This window comes from Amblyraja radiata, chromosome 9 (genome assembly GCF_010909765.2).
Source record: "Amblyraja radiata isolate CabotCenter1 chromosome 9, sAmbRad1.1.pri, whole genome shotgun sequence".
NCBI lineage: Eukaryota > Metazoa > Chordata > Chondrichthyes > Rajiformes > Rajidae > Amblyraja > Amblyraja radiata.
The window spans coordinates 56,383,059-56,403,003 of NC_045964.1; the positions used below are offsets into that span (position 1 = coordinate 56,383,059).

Sequence of the window (19,945 nt, forward strand, 5' to 3'; positions counted from 1 at the left end):
ATTCCCAAACCAGATTGTAATATTTCCGGACAAGATGCTTTCCACAGCCGCTAAGTAGAAGCACTGGAGGATCCTCGGAGACACTCTGAATTTCCTCAATTGCCTGAGGTGGTAAAGGCGCTGCCTTGCCTTACTCACGAGTGCTGCGGCGTGTGATGTCCATGTCATATCCTCAGAGATGTGGACTCCCAGGTATTTAAAATAGCTCACCCTATCCACAGTATCCCCATTTATCCTCAATGGTGTGTACGTCCTCGGATGATGTGCCCTCCTAAAGTCCACGATCAGCTCCTTCGTTTTTTTGATGTTCAAGAGGAGGCTGTTGTCCTGACACCAGAGTGCCAGATCAGCCACCTCCCCCCGGTAGGCCTTCTCATCGTTGTCTGAGATCAGGCCCACCACCACAAAGTTAATCCCATCCCTGCTGTGACTAAAGGGCCTGTCCCACTTGGCCATTTTTTTCAGCGACTGCCGGCGTCATATCAGTGTCGCCAAAAGATTTTGAACGTTTCAAAATCCAGCGGCGACAAAAAAAATGTTGCGACACAGCTCGTCAATACGTCACCACGCCGCGTCACGTCGCAAAATTTTCGGTGACCTGATACATCAGTCAATGATGTCGGCGGTCGCTGAAAAAATCGCCAAGTGGAACAGGCCCTTAACCAACTTGCTCAAGAACTCTCGTGTGTCTTCCCATTGAGGCGAGATGGAATGAAGCACATTTTATCCGAACGGTCCCGTCTTTCCAGCCTGCTTTTAAAAGTAGAATCTTACATTCTAGTGTCAATGTTGCTACTCTATGGCCCTATGTGTACCCCTTGTATTTCCCAACACAAACCAATACACTGGTAAAGAAGGCATTTAGTATGCTTGCCTTCATCGGTCAGGCCTGCTATCCAGTCAAATCGTACCATTCCTGAGTACAATCAAGCATCGGGTAGTGCTTGATTGTACTCAGGAATGTACACGGTCGACAATGAGGTAGGTGGCGAGATCAGATTGAAGAAAGGTCACGACACAAAACATCGCCTGTTCGTTACCTCCACAGATGCCGTCTGACCCGCTGAGTTCCTCCAGCGCTATATTTTTGCTTCATACTGATGGACTAGGAGGGGGGCAGGGGGGAAGAAGCTGGAAAAGAGAGGTCGGAGCAGGACAATGCCTGGCAAGTGATAGGTGGACACAGGTGAGAGTGGGGGGGGGGGGAGGTGGGTGGGGGTGGATTAGCAAATGGGTGGAATAAGTGACAAAGCCTGTGGGTGAAAAGCAAAAGGGTTTCGGATAGACAATAGGCAATAGGTGCAGGAGTAGGCCACTTGGCCCTTCGAATCAGCACTTCCATTCAATGTGATCATGGCTGATCATCCACAATTAGTGCTCTGTTCCTGCCTTCTCCCCATATCCCCTGTCTCCGCTATCTTTAAGAGCCCTATCAAGCTCTCTCTTGAAAGTATCCAAAGAACCGGCCTCCACTGACCTCTGAGGCAGAGAATTCCACAGACTCACAACTCTCTGTGTGAAAAAGTGTTTCCTCATCTCCGTTCTAAATGACTTACCCCTTATTCTTAAACTGTGGCCCCTGGTCCTGGACTCCCCCAACATCGGGAACATGTTTCCTGCCTCTAGCATGTCCAAACCCTTAATAATCTTATGTTTCAATAAGATACCCTCTCATCCTTCTAAACTCCAGAGTGTACAAGCCCAGCCGCTCCATTCTCTCAGCATATGACAGTCCCGCCATCCCGGGAATTAACCTGGTGAGCCTATGCTGCACTCCCTCAATAGCAAGAATGTCCTTCCTCAAATTAGGGGAGAAGAGAAGGAATGAAACATAAGGGGAGGGATAAGAGCATGAGGGTACTGGGGGGAGGGGAAAGAGAGTAGAAAAGGGAAATGGGGGACTCAATAGACAATAGACAATAGGTGCAGGAGTAGGCCATTTGGCCCTTCGATCCAGCACCGCCATTCTATGTGATCATGGCTGATCATCCCCAATCAGTACCCCGTTCCTGCCTTCTCCCCATATCCCCTGACTCCGCTATTTTTAAGAGCCCTATCTAGCTCTCTCTTGAAAGTATCCAGAGAACCGGCCTCCACCGCCCTCTGAACAAGAGAATTCCACAGACTTCTCAGGGATGGGAAATGATCGCAGGGAGGCAGGGAAAGGTGCAGAGCTTTATTGAGTGGCAGCTCTGAGCCTAATTAACGGCAGATGTTTGGTGTTGAAAAGATGTTAAATATCCATTAATAGAGCCTTTAATGGACCGTGCATCGATTGAAAAATCATTATTGAGAGTAGATTATTTTTCATGTCATGGTCACGGTAATTTGAAATATTGAACGGTTTAGAAGGGAATTGATAATCAGGACCCCAGCTGGAAGAGATGAAAGTGGCCACAATCAATGTAGTATAGCCAGCAATGGGCACTGAATTAGCTGGAATGAGACAATAGAACAACAGTGACAGACTTCTGTCCCTCTGTAAATTTAACACTTAATAAACAATTTAATAGATTTTTGAAGGTAGACAAAAATGCTGGAGGAACTCAGCGGATGAGGCAGCATCTGTGGAGAGCAGGAATAGGTGACATTTCGGGTCGAGACCCTTCTTCAGACTGAACGGGTCAGCAATTCAGAATCCAGTCTGAGGAAGGGTCTCGACTCGAAACGTCGCCACCTCCTCCTCTCCATAGATGCTGCCACACCTGCTGAGTTTCTCCAGCATTTTTGTCTACCTTCGATTTTTCCAGCAACTGCTGTTCTTTCTTAAACATAATAGATTTTTGATGTAATGGGGGTTAGTGCAGGAAATATACTAATATGTACTCAGGCATCTACAGCGTATGGTAACAGGCTTAGGAATGTTAATGAGGGGCATAGAACATAGAACAGTACAGCACAAGAACAGGCCCTTCAGCCCACAATGTGATGCTATAACAATCTTCTCAGCCTACAAGTGATCTATATCCATCCATTCCCTGTGCCAAGTCCATGTGCTTATCTAAAAACATCTTAAACTCCACTATTGTATCTGCCTCCACCACAACCCTCGCCAGTACTTTCAGGCACATAATACTATCTGAGTAATAAAACTTACATTATCATTGTACTAAGCTGTCATATGCTGAGAGAATGGAGCGGCTGAGCTTGTATGCTCTGGAATTTAGAAGGATGAGAGGAGATCTTATTGAAACTTATAAGATTATTAATGGATTTGGACACGCTAGAGGCAGGAAACATGTTCCCGATGTTGGGGGAGTCCAGAACCAGGGGCCACAGTTTAAGAAGAAGGGGTAAGCCATTTAGAACGGAGACGAGGAAACACTTTTTCTCACAGAGAGTTGTGAGTGTGGAATTCTCTGCCTCAGAGGGCGGTGGAGGCAGGTTCTCTGGATACTTTCAAGAGAGAGCTAGATAGTGCTCTTAAAGATAGCGGAGTAAGGGAATATGGGGGGAAGGCAAGAACGGGGTACTGATTGGGGATGATCAGCCATGATCACATTGAATGGCGGTGCTGGCTGGAAGGGCCGAATGGCCTACTCCTGCACCTATTGTCTATCATTCTCGTAAAAAGGGTCTGATTGTTTACCCTATTTATGCCTCTGATAACAGTCCACCTGATGGGATATTTGTATTTTGAGTCATCATACAGCACAGGAACAATGTCTATGGCGAATGTGTTGCTACTGTGAAAGAGCTAATAGTCAAATCTAAAATGGAGTCGTTCTTCTACAAAAGCATGATCTAGTAGAACAAAAGAATGGCTCGATGCCAAGTCTGAATGACTTTGTAAATTATATGGAACACAATGTAGAGGACAGGTTGTCTTTTCAATAAAGACATTAAGATGGCAACCTGCATAATAACATGTGCTTATTTTCAAGGCATAAAGAAGCCAAGATTGAAAAAAATAGCTGACGCTCCAGAGATAAGTAATAACTGTGTTATTGGATGACCTTGATTTGGTCCCAGCTTTCCTATATTCTGAAAGGCTATAACATCTTTCAGTCATGCCATATTCAGAATCGGTAGGAGTGTTTTACTTATAAGAAAAACGTATAATTGCGCTAGCTTTCCTTTGTTCTGTGAGTGGAGCCCGAAAAGCACTGAGCAACGTTTGTGCTCATTGTGGATCTTGCCACTCCCATCTGACGAATCAATTAAAGATTGCCATGGTTTACCTTTAACAGTTTTTGTTGCTATCTACTTTTTAAGAAACAAACTTTGACAACTGTACCTGCCTCAACTATCTACTCTGGCAGCTCGTTCCATATCTCTCGGTGAAAATGTTTCCTCTCAGGTTCCTAATAAATCTTTTCCTTCCCAACCTAAACGTCTGGTTCCCGATTCCCCTACTCTGAATAAAAAATTCTGTGAGAGGGGGGAGATTTAATAGGAACACGAGGGGCAAGTTTTTACAGAGGGTATATGGAATGAGCTGCCAAAGGAGTCTGAAGAAGGGTCTCGACCCGAAATGTCACCTATTCCTTCACTCCAGAGATGCTGCCTGTCCCGCTGAGTTACTCCAGCATTTTGTGTCTGCCAAAGGAGGTAGTTGAGGCAGGTAGTATAATAGCATTTAAGAGATATTTGGACAGGTACATGGATTGGAAAACTTGAGAGGGATATGGGTGCAGGCAGATCGATCTAACTTAGATGGGCATCCTAGGCAGCATATTAGGACGAGTTGGGAAGAAGGGCCTGCTTCCGTGCTGGATGACTCAATGACTCCTGGAGATGTGGTTGACTTAGTCACTTTGTAAAATTGTTGAAGGTAGACAAAAATGCTGGAGAAACTCAGCGAGTGCTTTCTGAACTGGAAACCCAGGAGAGGTGTTGTGCTAGCTCCCTCTGCTGTTGGCTGTTAGTACAGGGTTGGGGGTACAAGAGGGGAGAGATTTGGACTTGCAACCCCAGGAGACCAAGATTAGCCAGCCTGCCTCTAGTCACGATACTGCTTTATAGCACTTTGGTTCAACCCCATTGGGAGTATTGCCCCATTACAGCATGCACGTGGAGGCTCTGGAGAGGGTGCAGAGGAGGCTCGCCTTGATTAGACGGTAGTAGCGAAAAGTTGGACAAATTTGTATTGTTTTCTCTGCAGCGTCGGAGGTTGAGGGGAGGCTGATAGAACGTTATATAATTATGAGAGGCATAAGTAAGGTAGACAGTTAGACCCTTTTTATCAGGGTGGTATTGTCATAGACTAATTTATTTTAGTTTGGAGATATAGCATGGAACATGCCCTACGGCCCACCGAGTCCACGCCGACCAGCGATCACCCGAATATTAGTTCAAGTCAAGTTAAGTCAAGTGAAATGAATTTGCCAGCAGCGGTACAATATAAAAAGAACACACAATACACAATAAAAATTTACACAAACATCCACCACAGCATTCATCACTGTGATGAAAGGCACAAAAATTGGCCAGTCATCCTCCATTTTCCCCCATGGTCGGGACTTCAAATTCAAATTCAAATTCAAATTCACATTTATTGTCACATGCACCAATTAAGGTACAGTGATATTTGAGTTACCATGCAGCCATACAATTAAAAGAATACAACTCAATTAAAAGAACGACAGAACTTAACATAAACATGCACCACAGTGATCACTGTGATGGAAGGCATCATCCTATATCCTATACACTCGGGACAATTTACAGAAGCCAATTAACCTGCATGTTTTTGGAATGTGGGAGGAAACCGGAGTAACCGGAGAAAACCCATACAATAACAACAATAGCAATACGGGTTTATTCGTCACATTGCACATAAAGTGCAAGTGAAATGAATATGTCAGCAGCGATACAATGAGAAAGAGCACACAATACACAATAAAAATTTAACACAAACATCCACCACAGTATTCATCACTGTGGTGGAAGGCACAAAAATTGGCCAGTCCTCCTCCATTTCCCCCCGTGGTCGGGACCAGAGTCCAGAGCCAGTCCATAGTCGGCTCTTCCTCACCGGAGACCGCGGCTTCAGGATGGTGTAGGCCGCAGGCCGGTGGTCGAAGATTTAAAGTCCCCGCTATACGTTAACAGGGAGAGTGTATGAACTCCTGACAGACAACACCCACAGTCAGGATCAAACCCAGGCAAATTAAAGAAGCAACTCTATGGCCGGGGACAGGGCATAGCTTTACAGTGAGAGGGGGAAGGTTTAAAGGAGATGCGCGGAGCAAATGTTTTTACATAGAGAGTGATCGGTGTCTGGAACACGCTACCAGGATGCAGGTGGGGGCAAATATGATGGTGGTGTTTAAGAGGATTTTAGATTAGCCCATTGATGTGCAGGGAATGGATGGATGTGGATCATGTGCAGGCAGATGAGATCAGTTTGTCTTGGCATCATGTTCAGCACACACATTATGGGCCGAAGGGCCTGTTCCTGCGCTGTGCTCTTCTATGTTCTGACTACAATGCAATGATACTCCACAGCTTAATGTGATCTCGCTTCTCTCTTCAGTGGCCTCTCCCTCACCATATCTCCTTCATAGAAACCTGTAGCAAAAAAAAGCCTAAAGGGCCTGTTCCCACTTACGCGATTTTTCGTCGCGGGGCGACGCCTGTTTGGTGGTGAGTAGTCGCCAAAGAGTCGTACCTTTTTCTGGTCGCCGCTGGATTTGCAACTTGTTGAAAATTTTCAGCAACCTGCTGCGACTGTGACGGGTGCCGGCAGGTTGCTGATAAAATTGTGTGTGGGACAGGCCCTTAAATCATCTCAATTGCCAGACCCCTTGCCTGACATATCATCGAACATAGAACAGTGCAGCACTTGAACGGATCCCTCGGCCCACAATGTCCATGCTGAACATGACGCCAAGTTAAACTGATCTCCTCTGCCTGCACGTGATCCATAATCCCCCCACTCCCTGCATATCCATGTGCCTGTCTACAAGCCTCATTAACACCACTATCATATCTGCCTCTACCACCACCCCTGGCAGCGCCTTCCAGGCACCCACACCACTCCAAAAAAACCCTGCCCCGCACATCTCCTTTAAACTTTGCCCCCCCCTCAGGCTATGCCCTCTACTCTTTGACATTTCAAGCTTGGGGATAAGACTTTCGGCGTAGAGGTGAACCAAGGAGGAACTGGACAGGGTGATGTTGCAGAGGTAGAGATAGATGTCATTAATGTCAGCACTGATTTATTGTCCAGTGTTCATCTCACCGTGATGTCTGCAGCCGAGTCTGAGAACAGTCTACGCCCGGGCAGTTGTGAGAGGGAGATGGAGCACCCCGCGGAGATGGACACAAAAAGCTGGAATAACTCAGCGGGTCAGACAGTATCTCTGGAGAGAAGGAATGGGTGACGAGCCCTTCTTCGGACGGAAGTAGAGGTGGGGAGGGGAATAAACTGCTGGTGAGCAAGGGCCAGCAACAAATGACCTCATGAAGGGTGGAGCCCACAATGGCCCATTGTTACATAATACATAGAAACATAGAACATAGGTGCAGGAGGAGGCCATTCGGCCCTTTGAGCCAGCACCGCCATTCATTGTGATCATGGCTGATCGTCCCCAATCTATAACTCGTGCCTGCCTTCTCCCCATATCGCTTGATTCCTCTAGCCCATAGAGCTCTATCTAACTCTCTCTTAAATCCATCCAGTGATTTGGCCTCCACTGCCCTCTGTGGCAGGGAATTCCACAAATTCACAACTCTCTGGGTGAAATTTTTTTTTCTCACCTCAGTCTTAAATGGCCTCCCCTTTATTCTAAGTGTGATCCCTGGTTCTGGACTCGCCCAACATTGGGAACATTTTTCCTGCATCTAGCTTGTCCAGTCCTTTTATAATTTTATATGTTTCTATAAGAACCCCCTCATCCTTCTAAACTCCAGTGAATACTAGCCTAGTCTTTTCAATCTTTCCTCATAAGACAGTCCCGCCATCCCAGGGATCAATCTCGTGAACCTACGCTGCACTGTCTCAATCACAAGGATGTCCTTCCTCAAATTAGGAGACCAAAACTGTACGCAATACTCCAGATGTGGTCTTACCAGAGCCCTATACAACTACAGAAGAACCTCTCTACTCCTATACTGAAATCCTCTTGTTATGAAGGCCAACATTCCATTAGCTTTCTTCACTGCCTGCTGTACCTGCACGCCAAATTTCAATGACTGGTGTACAAGGACACCCAGGTCTCGCTGTACCTCCCCCTTACCTAACCTAATCCCATTGAGAAAATAATCTGCCCCCTTGTTTTTGCGGCCAAAGTGGATAATCTCACATTTATCTATATTATACTGCCTGCCACGCATCTTCCCACTCACTCAACCTGTCCAGGTCACCCTGCAACCTCCTAACATCCTCTTCACAGTTCACACTGCCACCCAGCTTTGTGTCATCCGCAAATATGCTAGTGTTGCTCCTAATTCCCTCTTCCAAATCATTAATATATATGGTAAACAGTTGCGGCCCCAACACCGAGCCTTGCGGCACTCCACTCGCCACTGCCTGCCATTCTGAAAAGGACCCGTTGACTCCTACTCTTTGCCTCCTGTTGGCGGGTGATGGTGTGATAACCAGCGTAGGAGGATGAGAGAAGAAAGGGAAATTAGATTTAGCACAGTCACGCGTAACCGTACCAAAGCACAAACAGGATCCTCAGACAGATTCTGTGATTGAAGTAGCAAGGATGTAGTTCAAGTCCCCGGAGAATCAACAACCCAAAATCCCCAGCTCTCACACATGGCAGCTGTCGGCAAAGCCTTCTGAATCCCGAACAACAAACCCTAAGCAGAAGACTTTGTGGACAAGATATATAACAGTGAACTGTACATTGCTATTAATATACAGTTTCTGTGTCAATGAAATTGGTTTGTTTGAACATAAAACAGTGCAGCATAGGAGCAGCCCCATCAGCCCGCAATGTCTGTGCTGAACTAGATGTCATCATCGGCGGTCACTCGAAACGAGTATGACTGTCCTTTCGTGCTACGGGACGCCTGTGCGTGACTTTGTTTAACGTGGGGAAACTGGTGCACAGACAGCCACCCCACGGTCCTTGACAGATCTGGGTCAGGATCCAGTGGCATGAAGTCCAAGACGACCGGATACCCTTTCCTGCTGCAGCCTTCACCCGCCTTCCCAGCCGTTGTGACGCTCCATTAAGGTCAGCCATCATCCTCCGCCTGTTCCATCGTTGAGGTCTTGGTTGGATTGCTCTTTGTCAGGGACCTCCCCCTCCCCCTGGCTGACCTTACCGCCATGGGTGGCCCAACCAGGAGCATAGCTCCAGACGGCATCGCTCTCAGGATCTCAGGTCCACACAAGCTTCTCCACCACGACAAGGTGACAATCCACGGCGAAGTGGACATGATGCATCCTCTCTCTGCCTGCATGTCATCCCTGCATATTCATGTGCCCATGCAAAAGCCTTCACTATTGTACCTGCCTCCACTACCATCCCTGGCAGCATGTTCCAGGCACCCGCCATCCTCTATGTAAAAAAACTTACCCCGAACATGTGTATGATATAGAGTCACAGTCATACTTCAGCCCAATCCACCCACTTCGACCAACATACCCCATCGACACTGGTCCCACTTGTAATGAAATAAAGGAAGGACATTCTTGCTATTGAGGGAGTGCAGCGTAGGTTTACAAGGTTAATTCCCGGGATAGCGGGACTGTTATATGCTGAGAGAATGGAGCGGCTGGGCTTGTATACTCTGGAGTTTAGAAGGATGAGAGGCAATCTTATTGAAACATATAAGATAAGTAAGGGTTTGGACACGCTAGAGGCAGGAAACATGTTCCCGATATTGGGGGAGTCCAGAACCAGGGGCCACAGTTTAAGAATAAGGGGTAAGCCATTTAGAACTGATTGGGGATGATCAGCATGATCACATTGAATGGCGGTGCTGGCTCGAAGGGCCGAATGGCCTACTCCTGCACCTATTGTCTATTGTCTATTGTAATTAAATAATGCAGGATTCAAGGATTCGGATCATTGTATGGAGGAAACATATGGTGAAGAGCACAAATGACTATTTGTTAAAGCAAACACACTATGTACCACCTGCCCATGTTTAGCCCATTATCCCTCTCAACCTATCCTATCCAAGTACCTGTCCAAATGTTTTTTAAACATTGTGATGGTACTTGCCTCAACTACCTCCCCTGGCAGCTTGTTCCATTTAACTGCCAACTGTGTGGAAAACGTTTGCCACTCAGGTTCCTTATAAATCTTCCCCCCCCCCCCCCTCACCTTAAACCTATGACCTCTGCTTCTTGATCCCCCCTACTCTGGGTAAAAGACTGTGAATATACTGTACACTTCTGTAAGATCATCCCTCAGCCTCCTGTGCTCCAAGGAATAAAACCCGAGCCTGCTCATCCTCTCCCTGTAGCTCAGGCCCTGGAGTCCTGGCAACATCCTCTTGAATCTTCTCTGCGCTCATTCCAGCTTAACAACAAATTTTCCTGTAACAGGTTGAACAAATAATATTGACTGATTGCAATGTGACCTGGTTAGACATCTCGACTTTATCCATGCTCTTCACGATCGCAATCACCTCAATCGCAGGTGGCACAGTGACACAGCTGGTAGAGCTGCTGCCTCACATTGCCAGAGATTCAAGTTCAAACCTTACCTTGGGTTCTGTCCTTGCGGTGTTTGCACGTTCTCCCTTTGAACTCTTGGTCTTCCTCCGATGTTCCAGTTTCTGCCCACATCCCAAAGGATGAGAAAGTGTGATAACATAGAAGTAGTGTGAATGGGTGATGGTTGATTAGCGGGGACTCGGTGGGCCGAAGCGCCTGTTTCTATGTGTATCTTTCAATCAATGCGCTCACCCCTCATCCTCCTACACTCCATCTCTGAAGAAGGGTCTCAACACGAAACGTCACCCATTCCTTCTCTCCAAAATATCAGCTACAAGCTGCAGATCCGGCCGACTGTCCCCCCACTCCCTAACCATGCTGAGGTGGAGGTCCATTCCGTAAGGTCAAGCCATTCGGCCCATCGTGCCCGTTGCTAGTAGGGTTGCCAACTATCCCGTATTAGCCGGGACATCCCATATATTGGGCTAAATTGGTTTGTCCCATACGAGACCGCCCTTGTCCCGTATTTGACTACTACTACTCGGGTCAAGGGGACTGTCGGGTCGGAGCGCCGCGTCTGGCCCCGTCTCACCCATCCCGACGCAGTGCAGCCTCACCCATCCCTACGCAGTGCAGCCCATGGAGTGCAGCAGCAGTGCCTCGTCCGTGGCCCCGTCGGTCGGCAGCCCGGCCAGCTGTCCGACCTTCGGACCTTCGCTTACTGCCGACACCACCACCACCCCTCCTTCTCATGAATCATCGGTCCAGGCCAAAACTCTTCAGCTGGCCCACCGGCTGGACTTTACGTGCAGTCCAGCACCCGGGCCAACTCGTCATCCACCCAGCCACAGCCGAGTCGGTCAACTAATTGCCGTCGGGAACTCCCTTATTTTGACCTTTTGTCCCTAATTTGGGAGTGAGAAAGTTGGCAACCCTAGTTGCTAGCCCTACCACAGAAGGTCTTCAGGTGCAGCTGCAAGCCCTGATTTTTGAGGAGGTTCAGGATGGTGTCAGGATGCCCAGGGCATCATCTACTTGCATTTTTCACTGGATGTGTTCAAGAGAGAGTTAGATTTAGCTCTTAGGGCTAATGGAATCAAGGGGTATGGGGAAAAAGGGAAGGGTTGCTGAATTTGGATGATCAGCCATGATCATATTGAATGGTCATGATCATGTTGGCTCGATGGGCCGAATGGCCTATTCCTGCACCTATTTTTCTATGATTTTCTATCAACAAAACATCACATTTTAATAATAATAATAATAACAATAATAGTAATAATAATCATCATCATCATCATCATCATCATCATCATCATCATCATCATCATCATCAAAGTAACATTAGTAAATTTGCAGATGACACAAAACTTGATGGCAGTGTGAACTGTGAGGAGGATGCTATGAGAATGCAGGGTGACATGGACAGGTTGGCGGAGTGGGCAGATGCATGGCAGATGAAGTTTAATGTGGATAAATGTGAGGTTATCCACTTTAGTATCAAAAACAGGAAGGCAGATTACTATCTAAATTGCGTCAAGTTGGGAAAAGGGGAAGTACAACGGTATCTGGGGGTCCTAGTTCATCAGTCTATGAAAGTAAGCATGCAGGTACAGCAGGCAGTGAAGAAAGCGAATGGCATGTTGGCCTTTATAACAAGAGGAGTCGAGTTTCGGAGCAAAGAGGTCCTTCTGCAGTTGTACAGAGCCCTAGTGAGACCACACCTGGAGTATTGTGTGCAGTTTTGGTCCCCAAATTTGAGGAAGGACATTCTTGCTATTGAGGGAGTGCAGCGTAGGTTCACCAGGTTAATTACCGGGATGGCGGGACTGTCATATGCTGAGAGAATGGAGGGGCTGGGCTTGTACACTCTGGAGTTTTGAAGGATGAGAGGGTATCTTATTGAAACATATAAGATTGTTAAGGGTTTGGACACGCTAGAGGCAGGCAACATGTTCCCGATGTTGGGAAAGTCCAGAACCAGGGGCCGCACAGTTGAAGAATAAGGGGTAAGCCATTTAGAACGGAGACGAGGGAACGCTTTTTGTGTCTGTTGTGAGTCTGTGGAATTCTCTGCCTCAGAGGGCGGTGGAGGCCGGTTCTCTGGATACTTTCAAGAGAGAGCTAGATAGGGCTCTTAAAGATAGCGGAGTCAGGGGATATAGGGAGAAGGCAGGAACAGGGTGATCAGCCATGATCACATTGAATGGTGGTGCTGGCTCGAAGGACCAAATGGCCTACTCCTGCACCTATTGTCTATTGTCTAATAATAATAATAATAACAATAGTAGCAACAGTAATAGTAATAATATTATTAATAATAATAATAATAATACTTTAACGCCCAGCTCAGGCTGCGGTCTGGAGGCCAGGCCCGGCGTTGCTAAGGGAGTGTTGCCCTGGCAACCGAGGGGAGGGGGAGGAGGGCGAGCCAACGTGACCAAAGATTATTGAGGAGCTCCTCTAGGATCTTTGAACGTGACGGCGACGGCGGCCGCGCGCCCCGGTGGCTGGTCTCAGAAGCGCGCGCCCGCGGGAGAGAGAGAGAGGGAGAGGGAGCGGCGCGCGGCGGCGTCAACTGTCGAGCAGCAGCAGCAGCAGCAGCAGCAGCGACGACAACAACAACAGCCCGAGGACCACGTCCATCGCCCTCGCCTTCCCCCTCGTCTCGTCTCGCCTCACCTCACCTCACCGCCAGCCCCCACCTCACCGCCGGCAGAGCGGCCGCCAACATGGACCTCTCCTTCATGGCCGCGCAGGTGAGGGGGCGAGGGAGCGGGAGAAGGGATAGAGAGAGATGGAGAGAGAGAGAGAGGGATGGAGAGAGTGAGAGAGGGATGGAGAGAGTGAGAGAGGGATGGAGAGAGTGAGAGGGGGATGGAGAGAGTGATAGAGAGAGTTGGATGGAGAAAGAGAGGGATGGAGGGAGAAAGTGATGGAGCGAGAGAGTGAGGGATGGAGAGAGTGAGGGATGGAGAGTGTTGGATGGAGTAAGAGGGATGGAGTGAGAGGGAGAGCGGGATGGAAGGGGTGAGGGATGAAGAATGAAGGAGGGATGGAGAGAGTGAGATAGGCGATGAGAGAGTGAGAGGGATGGAGGGGATGAGTGAAGGATGGAGAGAGTGAAGAAGGCGGTGAAGAAGGCGGTGGAGAGGGATGGAGAGAGTGAGATTGGTGAAGAGAGAGGGATGGAAGGTGAGGGGTGGAGAATGGATGGAGAGAGTGAAGACGACGGGGATAGAGGGATGGAGAGAGGGATGGAGAGTGAGGAAGGTGTAAGAAGAGAGAGGGGTGGAGAGGAAGACATGGGGAGAGAAGAATGGAGGGAGTTAGTAGTGAAGAGAGAATGGAGGGGGTGAGGGATGGAGAATGAAGGAGGGATGGAGGGAGTGAAGGGGAGAGGGATGGAGAGAGAGGTAAGGTGAAGAGAGAGAGGGATGGAGGGTGGGAGTGAGGGATGGAGAATGAAGGAGAGATGGAGGGGTGAGAGTGAGGAAGGGGGAGAGAGGGATGGAGAGAGTGAGGAAAGGTGTAAGGAGGGAGAGGAGAGAGTAAGAAAGATGTAAGAAGAGAGGGACGGAGAGAGTGAGTGAGGAAGACGACAGGGAGAGAGGAATGGAGGGAGTGAAGGAAGGTGAAGAGAGAAAGGGATGGAGGGACTGAGGGAAGGATTGAAAGTGAGGAAGGTGTAAGGAGAGGGAGATGGGGAGAGTGAGGAAAGGTGGAGTGAGGGATGGAGGGGGTGAGGGATGGGGAATGGAAGGATGGAGAATGAAGGAGGGATGGAGAGTGAAGACGGCGAGAAAGTGATGGAGAGAGTGAGGAAGGTGAAGAGAGAGCGGGATGGAGGGGATGAGGGTGGGAGTGATGGATGGAGAATGAAGGAGAGAGTGAGGGATGGAGTGAGTGGAAGGTGTAAGGTATATAAGCAGGATGAGGGATGATAGTGATGAAGAGAGTGAGGAAGAAGGGATTGAAGGATGAAGTGAGCGAGGAAGGAAGAGAGAGGGATGGAGAGAGTGAAGGTGAATAGATGGAGGGGGTGTGGGAGTGAGGGATGAAGGAGGGGTGAAAAGTGTGAGGAAGACGGGGGAGTGAGGGATGGAATGAGTGAGGAAAGGTGGGAGAGATGGATGAAGAGAGTGAGGAAAGGTGCAAGAGAGAAAGAGGGATGGAGGGCATGAGAGGAAGTGCGCTTAAGAGTGAGGGATGAAGAATGGAGAGTGAGGGAGCTGGAGAGGGATGAAGAGAGTGAGGAGGGTTGGAGAGAGGGATGGAGGGAGTGAGGAAGGAGAATGGATGTAGGGGGCGAGGGAGTGGTGGGAGGAGGGATGAAGGAGGAATGAAGAAGCTGGAGGGAGAGAGGGTTGGAAAGAGTGGGAGAGGGATGATGGGAGTGAAAAAGGTGGAGGGGGTGCGCAAGGGAGAGGGGAATGAAGAGAGTGAGGAAGGGGGGAGTGAGTGATGGAGAATGAAGGAGAGATGGAGCGGGTGAAGACGGAGGGAGTGAGGAAAACGGTGAAAGGGATGGAGAGAGTGAGAATGGAGGGAGGGTGAGGGATGCGGAAAGTGAGGAAGGTGGGGAGAGAGGGGTGGAGGGAGGGCGGGAGAGAGCAATGAAGTGAGGAACGGAGAGGGATTGGAGGATGGATGGAGTGAGGGAGAGTGGCAAGGGAATGAGGGAGTTGAGAGGGAGGGAGAGATAGATTGAGAGGAAAGTAAGCAGAGGGAGAGAGGATGGAGGGAGTGAGGGATGGAGCAGGGGTTGATGGATGATGGATAGGAGTGGAGTGAAAGGATAGGAGAGAATGAAGGAAGGATGAGAGGTCAAAATTGAAGAGAAGGAATGAAGGAGTGACGGAAGGAAGGAGGGATGGAAGGTTGGAAAGGAGGGTGGGAGGGATTGGTAGGTGAGGTAAAGAAGGAGGAAATGGAGGAAGCTGGCGACAGGTGATAGGAGATGGGAAGGTGAGGCATAGAGACAGGAGAGGGGAAATGAGGGCAGGTTGAAATAATCGCAACACTAAATGGGAATTCCAAACAATGGGAATTTTCAAAAGGATTCTCTTTTTGGTGTTGTTTTCCTCGCTTGTAAAGTGGGGGTGAAAGACAGAATAAGCCAACGTACCTTAGACTGTTGAAATCCTAGTCCCTAATGTTGGGGTGGGAATTCTCCAATATCAATACCCCCCCCCCCCCCCCCCCCCCCCCCCCAACTTATCTACCCAGCTCCCATTCCTCGCACACCTTTTTTTTACTCCCTCGTTCCTGTCACCCAGTATCTTTCTCTCCCCCCCCCCCCCTCCCTTCTTTCCATCGTTCATCTTACTCCCCTCCCACATTTTTCATTCACACACATTTTTCTGGTTCCACATTTCACTCCTCGCGTTCCTTGCTTCTCAGATTCCACCATTTGCACCACCAGTCCTCTCCATCTCCGGCTATTATTATCTCCACCCCCATCCAACGCATCTGCCAATCAACCTATCACACCAGCTTAATTCCCCTTTCCGCTTTCCATCAGCTTTCTCCGCTCTGCTCCATCAGCCTGAAGAAGTCCTGACCTGAATTCACGTCTGTCCATTCCGCATGGGCTTCCTCCCACATTCCAAAGTCGTGTAGGTTTTTAGGTTAATTGGTCTCTGTAAATTGTCCCTAATGTGTCTAGGGAATTGGATAACATAAAACTAGTGTGAACAGGTGATCGATGATTGGCGTGGATTCTATAGGCTGAAGGGCCTGTTTCCATGCTGTATCTTTCAATCAATCAATCAATTTCTCTTTACAGATGCTACTTGACCCACTGACTTCCTTCAACAGTTTGTTTTTTGTTCGGGAATTCTGTGTACATGATTTGTGTTTATCGCCAGTCACAGAATTTTCCAATTTCCCTCTGGCCCTTGGTTATTTACGTGTGTGTTGTCCTTCTCCACTCACCCTCATGCCTCACCTACTGTCTACCGATGCCAGTGCTGCGGTCTTCCCTCTACTATCTTCTTGCTTGGAAGGTGCCAGGAAAGTCCAGGCGTTACAGAATGGTTGATCTCCTGTGGGATATTTGAGGGTGGGAATAATTCATTACATGTGGATTATCTGGGATGAAGACCTATTTGGGAAAGACGAGTGGGTCATGCTCCACCCACCCTGGTTCAGCAGGGGTGTAGCCTGCCCAGTGTGTAACTAGTCAAGTAAACAACAGGCACCAGAACCCCCAATTGACTAACACACTGTCCCATATGGTGCCAGTGACCAGTGATCTTTAATTTAGTTTAGTTTATTGTCACGTGTACCAAGGTACAATGAAAAGCTTTTGTTGCATGTTAACCAGTCAGCAGAAAGACTATACATGATTACAATTGAGCCGTCCACAGTGTACAGATATATGATAAAGGGAATACTGTTTAGTGCAAGATAAAGTCCAACAAAGTCTGATTAAAGATAGTCCGAGGGTCTCCAGTGAGGTAGATAGTAGCTTCTTCGAGTCCGTTGCAATCTCAGATGTCGTTCTTCCAGTATCTGGCGCAGGTCACAGCTGGTCGGGTCGGTTCAGCCAGGTCCTGGGGGCTGCACTGGGGGGCGTCGTCACACTCCAGTAGGTGGGACATTGTCTGTACTGCTCCACAGCTGCATGTGTCTTCTGCCTGGTAGTTCCATGCTTTCATAAGTGCTTTGCACCTCCCCTGCTCCACTCGTAATCTGTTGAGGGTCTTCCAGGTTGGCCATGGGAGGTCGTGCCCGCTGGCGAGGCATTCAGTCGGAGTGATTCCTCTCTCCATCCAGTCGTGGGCTCGTGTGTTGAGCTGGTTCCATTCATCTTTCCAGATGTTGGTCCTTGCTGTTTCTTTGGTTGTCTGGAGAGGTGGGACTGTCTGCAAGAAACTGGCTCTGGATTTCAGTCGGGGTGGAGGTGATGTGTGTCCGTGCAGGGGGTGCCTGGTATCGATCTCCTGTGCTCTCCGCTCGTCTTGGGCGACGATGGATCGTCTGATATGGGGGGGGGTGGGGGCAATACCAGCTAGGGCGTAGAGGCACGGGATTGGCGTTGTCTTTATGCATCCCGTGATAATGCGGCAGGTGTCGTTGAGGGCTGTGTCAACCAGTTTGGTGTGGTGGGAGCGGCTCCAGTTTGAGCACGCGTATTCAGCTGTGGAGAAGCACAGGGCTAAGGCAGTTGCACGGATGGTTGGTGGATAAGCGCCCCACTTTGAGTTTACCAGTTTGCGCAGGATGTTGTTGCGAGTGTTGACCTTGGCTTTGGTGTTCTGAAGGTGGGTTTTGAAAGAGAGTGTCCTGTCGAGTGTGACTCCGAGGTACATGGGGTGGAAGTGGTTGGAGAGTTTGTGGCCATCCCATGAGACGCTCAGTTGTTTTCCTGCATCTCGATTTTTAAGATGGAAGCTCCATAGTTGGGTTTTTGATGGGTTGGGTTTCAGGTGGTTGTTATTGTAGTAGGTTGTCATCTCTTGGAGGGAGCTTTCCAGGACTGACTCGATCTTCTGGAAGTTCTCCTGTTGGGTGGTGATGCAGAGGTCATCAGCATAGATGAAGCGGCGGCATTGTGGGGGAAGTGGTTGGTCGTTGGTGTAGATGTTGAAGAGGAGGGGGGCCAGTACGCTGCCTTGTGGTAGGCCATTCTTTTGGGCTTTCCATTTGCTCTTCTTGTCATTTAGTTGAACGAAGAAGCGCCTGTTGTTGAGAAGGCTTTTGATGACTTGGCACAGGTCGAGGTCACCAGTCATGTCAAAAAGTTTCCTGATCATGGTGCGGTGCTGGACAGTGTCGTAGGCAGTGGTGAGGTCTATGAAAGCTGCTCCGGTGATGAGTTTGCACTCAAAACCGTCCTCAATGTGTTGGGTGAGGTTCAGTAGCTGCCCGGCACAGGAGCGGCCAGGGCGGAAGCCAGCTTGATCTTTAGTAAGCTTGGAGTCTATAAGTGGCATAAGGCGTTGGAGTAGTAGCCTCTCGTAGAGCTTGTAGGTGATGCAGAGGAGGGAAATGGGTCTGTAGCTCTTTGGGGATGATGGGTCCTTTGCAGGTTTGGGAATTGCGACAGTCTTGGCCTTTCTCCATACAGGTGGGGTTGTTTTCTGTGCCATACATGAGTTCAGCATTGCTAGGAGCCAGGTCTTTGCTTTAGGTCCAAGGTGCTGTATCATTTCCGTCAGTACATCATCGATTCCTGCTGCTTTCCCAGGTTTCAGCATGCTCATTGCAGCTTCGAGTTCTTCTAGGTCGAAGGGCTTGGTGAGAGCGCTGGCTGGTTGTAGGCGGTCTGTTACCGCTGTCCGGTGGTATTCTCCTGTGGGTCTGATAGTAGCTCAGGACTCTACTTGTTGAGATGATGATTCAGTTGCCTGATAACAGCTGAGAAGAAACTGTCCCTGAATCTGGAGGTGTGAATTTTCACACTTTTGTACCTCTTGCCTGATGGGAGAGGGGAGAAGAGGGAATGACCACGGTGAAACTCATCCTTGTTTATGTTGCTGGCCTTGCTGAGGCAGCGTGTTGTGTAGATGGAGTCAATGGAAGGGAGGTTGGGTTGCGTGATGGTCTGGGCTACATCCACAATTCTCTGCAATTTCTTGCTGTCTTAGATGAAGCTGTTCGCAAACCATGCTGTGATGCATCCAGATAAAATGCTTTCATCGGAGCATCTGTGGAAGTTGGTGAGAGTTGTTGGGGACATGCAGAACTTCCTAAGCCTTCTAAGGAAGTAGAGGCGTTGGTGTGCTTTCTTGGTTTCGATATGAATAGTCCAAGATAGGCTGCTTGTGATATTTACTCCTAGGAACTTAAAGTCTACAACTTGAAGTCTACTTCGTCACTACCAATATATAGTGGGGTATGTATACCGCTTTGCTTCCTGAAGTCGATCACTATCTCCTTTGACTTGCTGATATTGAGAGTAAGGTTGTCATCACACCAGGTCACGAGGTTCTCAATCTCCCTCTTGTATTCCATTTTATCATTATTTGATGTCCGGCCCACAATGGTGGTGTCGGCCGTGAATTTGTGGATTGTATTGTATTTGTACTTGGCTGCATAGTCGTGGCTGTATATGGCCTTTATTGAGAAGTAATTTGAAGGTAGTGCTGTTATAGACAACGTTACAGCCTAGAAAGAAGGCCTTCAGCCCATTGTGTTCACATTGGTTGAGATGCTCCAATTTCACTGTGCCCTACAGAGCACAGCTCTTCAAGAACACATCAGGTTTAGGTTTATTATTGTCACATGTAATGAGGTACAGTGAAAAGGTTTGTTTTCATGCTATCCAATAAGATTTACAAATGCTCTACATAAATACAACCGCGTCAAATTCAAGTACAATAGATAGAGTAAAGTGGAAGCTACCAGTACCAACGTGTCGAGACAGCAAAG

At 48.5% G+C, this 19,945-nt stretch overlaps 1 protein-coding gene across 1 annotated transcript in view; it reads left to right on the forward strand.

Annotated features, from left to right (window-relative positions):
- The first annotated feature begins 960 nt into the window (after positions 1 to 960).
- The window catches only part of c9h14orf132 (chromosome 9 C14orf132 homolog), a 74,485-nt gene continuing 55,500 nt past the window's right edge, over positions 961 to 19,945 (forward strand). The window contains exons 1-2 of the mRNA XM_033026458.1: positions 961 to 981; positions 12,979 to 13,326. Coding sequence (XP_032882349.1) covers positions 961 to 981; positions 12,979 to 13,326 — 369 coding nt within the window. The remainder of the gene's footprint in view (positions 982 to 12,978; positions 13,327 to 19,945) is intronic.